General features: G+C 35.8%; 1 protein-coding gene across 1 annotated transcript in view; it reads right to left on the minus strand.

Annotated features, from left to right (window-relative positions):
* C1H5orf47 (chromosome 1 C5orf47 homolog) overlaps positions 1-11,867 on the minus strand; it is a 34,984-nt gene extending 23,117 nt beyond the window's left edge. The window contains exons 1-5 of the mRNA XM_074229635.1: positions 11,514-11,867; positions 6,433-6,506; positions 4,281-4,322; positions 2,963-3,062; positions 75-119 (exon numbers count right to left, since the gene is read on the minus strand). Coding sequence (XP_074085736.1) covers positions 75-119; positions 2,963-3,062; positions 4,281-4,322; positions 6,433-6,506; positions 11,514-11,811 — 559 coding nt within the window. The 5' untranslated portion in view covers positions 11,812-11,867. The remainder of the gene's footprint in view (positions 1-74; positions 120-2,962; positions 3,063-4,280; positions 4,323-6,432; positions 6,507-11,513) is intronic.
* Positions 11,868-13,190: the final 1,323 nt, after the last annotated feature.

Raw genomic sequence — 13,190 nt, forward strand, 5'->3', positions numbered from 1 at the left:
GCAATAAAAGAAAGAAAATTAAATGCATCTATATTTTATCTCACAGGTTATAATTCACTCTGGTACACACTCACAGAGATGAGAAGACTCTTCTTCTGTACTCTGGGCCAGATCACCATCTAGTTAGTATAAATGAAGAACATAAAGAAAATATCACTTTCACTATAATGACAGTTTTCTATGAATAGGCTTTTTTAAAGCATCCATCAATTTTTATTCCTTATTATATGTCAACTTACTACACATTTTGGTATATCCTGTAAACCCCTTTAGGACAATCATTTAAATATCTGATAATGAGAATAATTTTATTTTTTAAAGTTTTATCTATAGAAATAACCAAGCCATTTTTCTTTTTATTCAATGAATGGATTTTTGCGAAAACTGTTAGAAATATGGATGATCCTGATTCCTTTGAAATCTGATATTGAGTTCCCCCCATTCCCATTAGACTACCATATTTATTTCTAACCCAGTGTTCACAGTTTATTAAGGTGAAAAATCATTTTGGAGAAGCAATCCACTATTCTCATCACCACCAGTAACAATTTATCAACTATCTCCAACAGTCAGATGGACAAAGGATCCCTTAGAGCAGCAGTGCTAGAATATCAGTCCTGCTTTCAGCCCAGATCTCAAGATCATCACCCAATGAAGTGATTACCAAGGAGAAAGGAGTCAGTCATCCCTACCACCTGCCTAGATGGGAAAGGGAGACTGAAACCATTACTTCTCCTTCCCCCCAACCATGGGGATCACAGGCCATGAGTAAGTACCAGAAGGAAAACCAGCCTAGATGAAGCAGTATGGCACCTGAGGGAGCCAGCACCCCCTCTTTGACTACCATTTACTCCTAGACCCTGATGGAGATGACCCTGGAACCTGAGGCCAAAAGCCTTAGGAACAGCAATACTACTAACCCATTGTCTTCAGCCATCATCCTGAGAATCAAACCTTCTCAAGAAAAGAAAGTTCACTATTAAAACACTTGGCACTGTCAAATGGTTGAGCATCAGAAACTGATTTAATTTTATCAGTGGAAATGACTTTCAAGAAGAGATATTAATATCTACTTCACTATTGCACTCTAAGGACCATGAAACTTTTCTTTCTGACTTGCAGCTGAAACCTTCCTTAGTGCTGTCTCCCCCATTAAAATGTGAGCTTTTTTCTTTCAATTTGTAACTCTGATGTCTAGCATAGTGCTTTGTAGATATTAAACATTTTAATAAATACCTTCATTCATTCATCATCAACCAAGGCCAAAACTAGCATCCATGCTCTCAAACCTACCAGATGACCTATAAAAAAATCTTTGGGTAAGAACCCAAAGACATATACCATGAACAGTTCACTATTATTTCATAGCTGTTGCTTGTCTCTATCTCTGTTCCCCCTTGTCAAAATGAGACTCTTGCTTTATTTGTCCAATTTCTTTTGAGAATAATACCATGCATAAAATATTCAGATATCATATCAAGATCTCATCACCTCCTTTGAACTCCCCAGTTTCTAAACACCTCTTCCCATCATTCATTGTTTTGTTAGCTTTTGCAAGGCAATGGGGTTAAGTGACTTGCCCAAGGCCACACAGCTAGGTAATTATTAAGTGTCTGAGGCCGGATTTGAACTCAGGTACTACTAACTCCAGGGCCAGCGCTCTATTCACTGTGCCACCTAGCTGCCCCTTCCCATCACTCATGATCTCTACTTTCTTAGACTGGTTGCATTATATGAGTCCAGCTAACTTCTGGAGTCCATCCATTCCCTGGTAGGCCATCCCACTACCTTGCCTAAAAAGCCCCACCCTGTATTTTCAATAGTTATCCTTTCATTCATCTTATTTTTAAAAACAGATGAAGATGAAGAGAGGTAAGGTAAATTTCCATGTCACCCCAATTCAAAATTAGAGCAGAAGTTATATATGTTCATACTATTGGTATTCTTTTACTCTTGGTTTTGCCATTATGAACAATATCACTGCAGATAAATTCAGATCAATAGAAATTAGTTCCTGGTAGTTTACCACTTATAAATTAGAGTTTTGTTATGATAGGAATCAATTTATGTTACACCTTTACCAATTACCTAAAAGAAAGTATTACTGAACCTATTGAAACTACCATACAAACATACAAGATCATATTCTTCTGTGGTTATATATGGCCATTAGAGTTTACATATTCTCAGGAAAAAACAACAAAACTAATAAAATCAAAATAGTTACCAGCTAAATCTGGCTCTTCCCCTGCCCAACCCAATACCAAGTACTATAGACCCAGAATTTTCCATTTTTAATATAGTATATTTATATATATTTAACATATATTATATATTTAAATATAGCATATATTTAATATAGTATATTTACTTCTGAAAATAATATTGCTATATTAACGCTTCTAAATTACCTACAACTTCAATTATAACAAGAGTTCACTTTATTTGGAAATAGTTATGTGAAGGTTATATTAAAGGGATTGGACTATACTGTATCTTTAAGAAACATGAAATTATATAGACTTAAAGGGACCTTGGAGATTCAGCTAATCTAATTTCCTCATATTACATAGGAGGAAAGTGGGACCCTGAAAAATTGAGGGTTACAAAAGCTCACACAAGTAGCAGGATGTTTACTTCATCAGATGAAGTCAGAAAGTATCAAATTTTGAAAAATTTATACCTCAAGAAACTAGTTTGTTACATCTTCCTGCTATACTTTAAATAAAATAAATACCTTTGCACTCATATAAACCCTTTTCCCCATCCACCAGTTCTAGACATGATACTTTAAAAATATAGTAAAGGGAGATTTAATTAAAAAGAAAAATGATAACAAGAAACTGAAATCTGTGACTGCACTCTGCACACGAAAATTATGAGAGCTGATGTACAAGCACCTTTATTTTGTGAGCAAAACCTATAATAGAAGTTTCTCAATCTCAAATAAAGTATTACCTACTTTCAACACAACCTTGTTTGAAGTTCATTCTGTCTCTGATTTTTTCATTTTCATTCAGCATCTTGGAAATCACTTTGTATACGCTGTCCCAAACTGCATGCTGAAAAGATAAACACCATAAGGAATACCAACTTGTTGAGAACCTTTAAAGAGGTTCTTTCCTAAGGAATAACTCAACCATGATGCATGTTCCTCACAATATTCCTTGCATTCTCACTCACTGCTGAAACACAGACCTGAAACCTACTTTAAGTCTTTCTCCAGCATTGAACCCATTCTTTCATAGCCTAGCTCCACTTTGGACATCATTCCCTCAAAATAAATTTCAGCATGTCTGTTACCAATACCAGATGTGGTTTCTTTTGAAAACTCATATGTCTGTAATCATAAATAATTGGCTATGACCCATTATTTATTTGTTTGTAGCAAACAAATTCTTTTCATAAATCAATATCAAAGACCATGAACTATAGACCTGAATGGAATAATGAAAGAGGAAAGAGCACAGATAAAGAGGCAGAACGGGATTCAAATTCCACCTCTATAATTTACTAGCTATTTGACTATGGGCAAAATCACTTTACATCTTATAATCTTATAAAATAGGACATTGTATTAGATGACAGGAAAACAAAATTAGAAGCAGTGGATGGAAGGTGAGAATAGACTAATTTAGGTTTATATAAGGGAAAACTTCCTTATAGTTGGAAGTACTCAAAAGTTAAATTGTTTACCTCCTGAGGTATGGGGTTTACCCTCACTAGAAGTCTGAAAAAAATACAACAATTATTTGGTGAATGTGTTGTCAAGAGAATTCTTATACAATTACAGGTTGGTCTAAATGGCTTCTTAAGTCCCTTCCAACTCTAGGATTCTATGTTTTTAGGACAGCTCTGCATTATCTTTTCCTTTTTTTTTTAAATAACTCAGCTACAGATGTATAATTGTCTTAAATGTTTTCTTCTTTTACTTACATTTATATATGTAATCCTTAAAATGTCACATTAGATAACTTTTTATTTGACCTACTGATATTTCATAGAATTCAACTATCATAAAAAGCATCAGGTAGACAGCTATATCCAAAGATAATAAGTATCAAATAAGACTTTAAAAATTCACTCTTGAGTCAAAAATGCAGTGGTAGTGGTCATTCTTTAGAAGAGATCTCATCTATAACTTTTTATTTTGGCTACATAGATACCTCAATGGATCTATGATCTCATCATAGTGGACACACACTCTTTTGATACAGATCTCAATCTATACCTGTTTTTCATCTCATTAGACTCCTATTTATATCTTCATTAAAATTTACCTTAAAGGGTCCATCCAAAATGCTACAGCTTCTCTTCTGTATCTGTTGAAAATGCATGCATAGCATTGTGAGCATGTGATTATACTTGCTCTTTTAAATGACCATTCTATACTTTTTCTTGTCATACATTAATTTGATTACATAAATTACATTGCTTTTTCTACACAATTCTTCATCTATAACACTTTTCAGCCTCCTTATGTTCACCTCGCACATCTCCATTGCTTTTTATGCAATGAGAAATCTTTGGAGAATTTAGTAGTTGATGATGAACAGATATACATCAATAGAAGAATATTAGTGTTAAAAAAATAAGCTGTTGTATTAGGCATAGGCTTGGAGCTATTAAAAAAATATACAATTTCTCAAAGACAATCCAGTCCAATCTCCTGTTCTTGCTCAAGGTCCAGCCCTTTCTATAAGCAATGTCCAAGTTATGTGCATTGTTGAACAGGTTCCATTGTTTGTTTATTCAACTATATATCACAGTTTGGATAACAGATAATCTTTGCCCATTTGACTGTGACTGTTTGGCAGAAATCTTTTGCAAGATTATGAATCTTATCTAGGAGGCTCTATAGTTATTCTAAGCTTGATGAAATAACATAATGTCATTTGCAAACAGGAGTATCTTAGGAATACCTTGGCATCCATCTGGAGTCTGTCTTCTAAGGATATGAAGAGAACTTTCTAAGTCAAATCTAATAACTACTATACTACACACTTCTGGGAATTCATATGAGGACAGATGATATAGTTAGATGAATCCTGGAAAACAGTGCTACGGATTATAAAGTCTTTGACAAGAAAGTGAAGACCCTGGAAAAAAGTTTTGCCATCTTCTACATGAAGCCTTTCCTAATACCCTCAGTTTCTAATGCTTACACTCTCACAAAAAATACTTTGTACTTGCATGCGTAAGTGTATACATATATTTTTGTATCTGCATGAATGTATGCATATATGTAATATATATAATACACATATACATTATGTGTATATATATATATATATATATATATATACACTTGCATTCTCCAATATAATGTAAGCTCACATACCTGACAAACAGTAGATACTTGATAAATAAGTGACTGATATAAGGATTAAATAAAGTGGGAATATGTAACATATAAAACAGAAAATGTAAACAGATATTAATCAATCAATTTAATCTCTAGGATACAGCTGTGAAAAAAGAGAATGGGTTTTCTCAGCAATCTTTGTCCTCAACTCTCCATATCCAATTGTAATATTAAAGCAGAGACTAGATGCCTGCTTGCTAAAGATGTTACTTGGGTATTCTTGGCAAGGTACAAGATAGATTAGATGACCTCAGAGATCCTTAGCAACTGTAAGATTCTGTGAAACAATCTGAGTTCAAATGATTTCCAGCTTCAGTTTTCCATCTCTAGAAAATAACAGTGTGCATTCAGAATTCAGTGATATTAAGACAATCACTGTAAGATGTACCCTTTTCAATTTATTAAAGAAAATGCTATATCCAGAGAAAGAACTATGGATTCTGAGTGAAGATTGAAATATACTACTTCCACATTTTTGTTTTTGGGGTTTTTTCCCCCTTTCTTGTGGCTTTTCCAGTTTGTCCTGATTCTTCTTTCACAATATATCAGATTTCATGCTTTCTTGGGGAGAAAGGATGGCAGAGAGGGAAGGAAGGAGAAAAATTTGGAACTCAAAATCTTATAAAAATGAATGTTAAAAACTATCTTTATATGTAATTGGAAAAAATAAAAAGGGATCAAATTAATTACATTATTCTCACCACATAAAATAACCAAACATTTTTGGTGAGGGAAAAAAAATGAACACTTGTCCTATGAAATATATAGTTCTTTTTTTGAACTACATCAGTTACCTGTTACATTTTTCTCAATTATTTATAATCTCTTTCACATGACAAATTTGAATTACACAGGTCTATTATGGCCTTCCAACCCACTCCTTTGATTATTAAGTTTACTATTATTTCCACAAAATGCTGATTTCCTAGTCAAGAATTTTTTTTTTTATCTCAAAAACTTATTTCCAAACTTTTCTCTCATGTTGTCTATCTTTGGGCATCTATTCATAGTACTATTGTATTAATTATTATATTAACCAGTGACTTCCATTTCTATCTATATCTTACCTTTTTCTTCTTCTTTGTGATTTTAGCAGCTTCATTCAAAGGTATGTAGAGTTCAAATATATCACTGACACTATCTAAAAAACCAAATTTTAAAAAAAAAAGTAATAGAATTAGAAAACAAGGCTATCACATAACTTTGATGCATCTAAGAATTCTCTTTATATACTGAATGTCTGTGCTTAGAAATAAAATCATTACACATTGCTCTAATGAATTAAAGCCTAAGAACAACAGATAAAAAAATCTGCCAGTAGTATCTAAGCATCTTCTAATATTAGAAACTAGATTAGAGAAGGAACTTTAAAGATTATGTAATTAAACCCTTCATTTTTGCATATATATACATATATATATATATATATATATATATATATGTGTGTAAAACTAAGGCAAGGGTTCAAAGAGTGATATTTTTAAGTTGTTTTTGTTTGTTTTTCTGCAAGGCAATTAGGTTAAATGATGTACCCAAGGTCACACAGGTAATTATTAAGAGTCTGAGGCTGTCTGTCAAAAGAGTTCTTTTTGGTTTTTTTTTTTTTTGCAAGGCAAATGGGGTTAAGTGGCTTGCCCAAGGCCACACAGCTAGGTAATTATTAAGTGTCTGAGACCGGATTTGAACCCAGGTACTCCTGACTCCAAGGCCGGTGCTTTATCCACTACGCCACCTAGCTGCCCCCCCACCCCGAGTTCTTTAAAAGAGTTTCATCTAGTCCAATTTTCCTATTTTTTCATATAAAAATGGAGTCCAGACCTTGCTAAATTTAATATACTTCTTTAAGTATATTTCTTAATATACTTACTTTATTATATGATATATATTAATATATTATATATAATATATATTGATATACTTAATATACCTCTTTAAAAACATATTTGCTATCATATACAATTCTTTTTTATATTGATGTTTTTGTATGTTAATGATTAAGTTCATAATAAAAATAATTTAAAATAATTTTAACTGGGGAAAGGGTTAGAGAAGAATGTACTTAATACAATTAAATATCTTTTGAGTACATTCAGAGCATAGTGAAGTTGTGAGGGGATCTACAAAGTTTTAAGACACCTCTCATATAGTTTATGATCTAATAGAAGATTAGCAGGCTAAAATCTAAGATAAAACTTCTACCATGTAAAAGGAGTGACAGTCAAGTTTCCTGGTTCTTTGGATTCTTCTGTTTTTGTCAAAGGCAAGACAATTGACCCTCATCAAATCTTTGGACTTCAGTTTCCTCATCTTTGAAGACAAGGATAAATTTTAGTCTAAGTCTTATGGTAAAATTCATATAAATTTTCTAAACTTTGGTTTATTCATGTAAAAATCATGAATATGCAGTAGATTAGAGGTATCACTCAAACAGCAATAGGGGCTACTAAATTTTAAATAAGGATATGTGCAGACTAATATTGACTTGGAAATCTTTGTTCAAGATAATCTGTATTTTGTAAAGTATTCCCCAATTACATTTTCATCTAGTTCTGGTAGCAGTAGGCCACATTTGACACTTCTGGACTACATGATTTTGGGAGTTTTAATTCTATTGTTAAAATGACTCAGCTCATTTGACTTCTAGTACTGGATGGTTTTTAAACAAAAAAAATCTTAATGAGGTGGAAGAAAAAGTTGCTGCAGAGGCAAAAGTAAGAGTACTAGGAAAACATTGACAAAACTCAGATGTTTTAAAAAGACATGCAGAAAAGATAGATGAATGAAGAAACTGAAGCTAATATCAAAAAATGTAGAAGAGTGCGGTAAAAGAGGGCAAATACCCCAAAGGAACTGATTGGTATGAATGCTCTAACAAGGTCTTTTGCTTTTTTAGTTAGTTTGTAATTTGGCTGGTTTTGCTCTTTTGGGGTCAAAAGGAGGATTAAGGAAAGGATAGTACTATTTTTTAGGATGGTGAAGAAGATAATAATTGATGACAATGAGAAGGCTGATCTACTTTTAACTAATGCAAATTTCAACTTTTCTTTTTTTCTTCCAGGAAGGATTTTGGACTAGGAAAGGGGGAAAAATGGTTAGCAGGGGTTAGAGACCCAAGTAAAGTAAAAAAAGACAATAAAATATCTTCACTAAGTTCAAATCACCAGAGTGACTATAAGCTAGGAAAATGAAAACTGGTAGATCTGAATGCTCACCCATTCACAAGTGATATCTGAAAGGTTAAGGAAATGGGCAAAATACTGAGAGATAACGGATGTTTTCATTTTCAAAAAAAAATGGGAAGCAGATATGAAGTCTATAAACTACAAGTCAGTGAGCTTCTATTACTAGCAAAATTCTTGGATATTTGGGGGTGGGGGCAAGGTAATTGCCCAAAGTCACACTACTAGTATCAAGTATCTGAGGATGGATTTGGTCTTAGGTTCTCTTGACTGCAAGGTTAGTGCTCTTTCCAGTGCACCATCTAATTGCCCCCAACATACATTTTTTAAAGTGATAATTTATATGATCCTGCAGAATGATTTAATCAAAACCAGTCTTATTCTGAATTCACTGAATTTCATTTTTGACAATACTGGTCAATCAAAGGAATAATACTGATGTAGTATGCCTGGATAAAGTCTTGCTGTCATTTTTAGATAACAAGATAATAGGTTTGAAACTAATTAACAGATCTAAAGACCAGTCATTAATGAATCAATGTCAACTCAGTGGTAGTGTCATGAACCCTTAGACAGTCTGGTGAAACCTATGGACCCCTTTTCAGTATAATGCTTTTTAAATGTATAAAAGAAAATACATAGGAAATAGATTATAATGAAAAAGTTAAAAAATTGTTTTTTTAAGTTCATGGACTCCAAGTTAAGAATTCTGAGTTGGAAGTGAGGTCTCTCTAAGTTTATTTGAGAGGGAGGGGGGTGAGGAAAAGGGGTTAAGTGACTTAACCAAAATATTTACAGTTAATATCAAGTATCTGAGGACAAATTTGAACTCAGGTCCTCCTGACTCCAGGGTTGGTTCTCTATCCACTGTACCTAGTTGCCCCAAGTTATCTCCAATTTAACCTAAGCATCATCCTTAATCCTATATGGTTCAACATTTTGTTTTGACCTAAATGAACAGTTAGCACATTTGTCAGATATGTAAATCGAAAGAAACTAAGAAGGACAATAATATGTTGGATCCTAGAATGCATATCTATTCACATTTAATAAAATAAATATAAAAAGCTTCAGTTTAGCATATAAATTTCACAAATACTAGATGAGGGAGCTAAAGAAAGAAAATATTTCTTATGGAAAAAAGTCTGAGAAGGCAAACTGAAAAGCAGAGTCACAGAAATTAGGTACAGAAGAACATGTAACATCACATATCAAGATATAGTAGATACTTAACCATACACATAAAAAGTGACAATAAATTAGAGAAGCAAGGAAGAACTTAATTTTCCTTGAATTTATATGGAAGGGGAAGATTTTATGACCCAGAGGATAAAAAGGATTACAGAGGTAAAATAAACAATTTTTATTGCATAAAAATTCAAAGGTTTTTTTACACAAATATCAGTGTAGCTAAAGTTGCAAGAAGCAAGTAACTGGGAAAAAAAGTGGAGAAAATTTCTTTGATAAAAGTCTTATTTCCAAAATATTATTGTAAATAAAATTTTAGATAAATTTAAATAAAATATTTTAAAATAAAGAATTGATCCAAATTTATGAGAATGAAAACTATTTTCCAACTGATTAAAAAGTCAAAGTATGTGAACAGGAAGTTTTCAAAGAAGAAATCCAAGGCATATGAAAATATGCTTCAAATAAGTAGATAAATGCCAACTACAATACTAGAATATCTCACACTCATCTGATTGGTAAAGCTGACAAAAAAAGGAAAATGATTGTGATTGGGGGAAAGGGAAAGAGGAAGATTTTTTTTTGTCATTCTCCAAGGCAATTTGGAACTATGTCCAAAAAAGTCAAAGTGTGCAAACTTTGACCAAATCTGTCTGTAAGCTTTGGGGTACAGACTTAGGAAAGGAAAAGTTCCCATATCTACAAAAATGTGTATAATAGTTCTTTTTTATGACAAATTATGGCATATGAATGTGTTAGAATAGTTTTGTTGCAAGAAATAATACAGGGGCTGGTTTCAAAGAAACCTGGGAAGACTCCTACAAAATGATGTAGACCCGAGGGAATAGAATCAGAAAAAAATTGTACACTAAGAAAGATGGAAAAAAAAATTGATGCAGATTGATGGGAATAGAATCAGAACAATTTGTACACTAAGAGCAATGTAAAGAAAAATAATTTTGGAAGATGTAAGGCCTCTGATCAATACATTTTTTCTGTTGTTTGTTTTCATTTGAGAGGAACAGGTTACATGGCAAAGAAACTAAATGCTGTTAATTTTAAAAAAAAGGAAAATGAAGTTAAAATTGTTAAAAAAAAAAAAAGTGCCTATTGCTTTATGGTCCTCAAATGTTCTAATTCTCTAATATCATCCCAGTAAACAAAACTTTGTCCTCCTAGAATACAGGATCAGAGATTTAGAAGTTATAAAGTAACCTTTATATAAGTCACCAAGTCCAGCCCTTTAACAAATAAAGAAACTAAAGTCCAAAGCGGTGTAGTGACTTGCCCAATATTATGCTAATAAAAAGGGTTGAGGTGGGATTGGATTCCATGTTCTTTTACACCATCTTTCCTCTTCAAGTCTTCCCAGGACAATGTGTGTATTGTTCCCCTTTTTAGTATTATGCTGAACTGGACTCTGAACTCCAGGAAGGAGACTTTCCATTATCCAAGCACCAGATCAAGGATCTGCATCCCATAAACACTCGATTTTTAAAAAATAATAAAAAAAATCAAAGTATGACTAAATTGTAAGAGGAAGACGGGCATTTCGGCCACTTTACAATCATGGACCGTTAAATTAATCTAATCAGATCAAGGGCGGAGCTGGAGGCTCTCAGACCGGGCATCGGGGAGGCACAAACCCTACGACTGAACCTCCCCGACCCCAGACTCCGCTGTTTCAGAGATGAGAAGACCGAGGCCCGGGCTGTGGCCCCGAAGGGGTGGTTGCGGCCCGGGCGGGGAGGCCCCCGCGGGCGAGGCCCGCATCTCCCCACCTGGCCCGGGCAGCGCCCTCCTCGAGGGCCTCCCCGGTCGGCGGCGCCCGGCCTGGCCTGGCAGCTCCGGCGGCTCCCGGGCCCCGGGCGCCGGGGTTCCCCGGCTGGACGCCCGGCTCGCCCCCGGGCCCCCGGGTGTCTCGGGCAGGGCCGGCTCGGCGGGGCTGCCCCCGGCCTCGAGCCGCCGCAGCCTCCACGATCCTCGGCCCTCGTAGAGGATGGCGCTCCCGCAGCGGTGGGAGCCGAAGCAGTTCACGTACACGCAGCGCGGCAGCCGCCCCGCGGAGGGCGATGCCATGGCGGCCCGGGCCTGCCCGCGGGAGGGGGGGGGCAGCGCCGGGAAGAGAGCCCCGCGGGCCGGACCGGGGGGGGGATGGGACCCCCGGGGCCGGACTGGCCAGGCAGCCGCGGCCAGGCCCTCGTGCACAGTGGGCTTTTCTTGGTGGCAAAGTCCCAGGGATCTCCCACGCTTCAAACATTTCCGACTTCAAGCGGATAAACCTCCTGGGCCAGGGAGGACGAGGAGGATGAAGAAAGGGGGAGGGATACAACTTCCCCACCACCCCACCAAGAATCGCCACACGGAAAAGGAAAAAGAGAGAAAAGGAGAAAAAAATCGAGAGGAAAACAAGTCAGGAACAACTGTAGCCTTGGATAGGATGATATTTTGTTCAGTTTCCTTGGAGTCTACTATTCAATGCCTTTTCTACAGGCAATTTAGAGTTGTTGAAAGAGGAACTGGCATAATAAAGCATTGCATTTTACTTACTCCATCACTAAAGAAGAAGGTTGTTTCTTGTTTACCTACACGAAATCATTTTGACAATCTCAAGGGTTTTCATTTGGTCTCATATAGACAACCTGCACACAAGTTCTTGAAAGGGTCCCGTAAATACTGATTCCTGAGAGTCTGTGATAACCTTTTGGCACTCCGCAGTCTTCCTTAAATGACTTGCTAGCCTTGGGCAGGGCTGAATTTCTTTGTAAGGTTTTACTAACATTCCCAAACCAGCTCTGGATTTCTCATCAATCCCATGTTTTAGAAGCCACAAGAGAAGCTCTCTCTGAGTGAAAATGCCACTTCCCTCTGCTCCCCTAACAAGATGGTGGGCTCTACACATCTTCCCCACATTGATCGAGACAAGAGTATTTTCCCAAGTCTCAATGGTTCCAAACTTCTGCTCAGTCTTCACTAGATGATAAGCCCTTTCTTTTACAGCTATGTGTTGAGAGACCCAAAAACCAAAACTGGACTTCACACAGAAAACAGGATTTAACTGCCCCCAAATGGGTCTGGCGGGGAGTGCATAGTACATCACTCCAATATAACAAAGCCTTTTACTCTAAGAACTTCATCTCTTCATCTTCTTCCCTTGCAGATCCTCAACAGGGGAACCAAGCTGTAACAGGAATTCATCTTTATGAGACCAGAGGTGAATACCCTCTTGGCTACTTAAAAAAAAAAAGGAATAAAGGGCAATCCTTGACTAGAGAAGCTAACAGATATAGTTGACTATTGCAGTAAATCCCCAAGGAAACTCCCCAAGCCCCGTGAAACTGAATTGTAGAAAATATCAGCATTGAATACATTAAACTACTCCTTCAAGAGCTGTTGTCCAATGATTCATCAGGTTTCTGTTTGAAGGGCACTTGTAACCTCCCCAGTTCCTTATGAAT

The sequence above is a fragment of the Macrotis lagotis genome, chromosome 1 (genome assembly GCF_037893015.1).
Source record: "Macrotis lagotis isolate mMagLag1 chromosome 1, bilby.v1.9.chrom.fasta, whole genome shotgun sequence".
In the NCBI taxonomy this organism is placed as follows: Eukaryota; Metazoa; Chordata; class Mammalia; order Peramelemorphia; family Peramelidae; genus Macrotis; species Macrotis lagotis.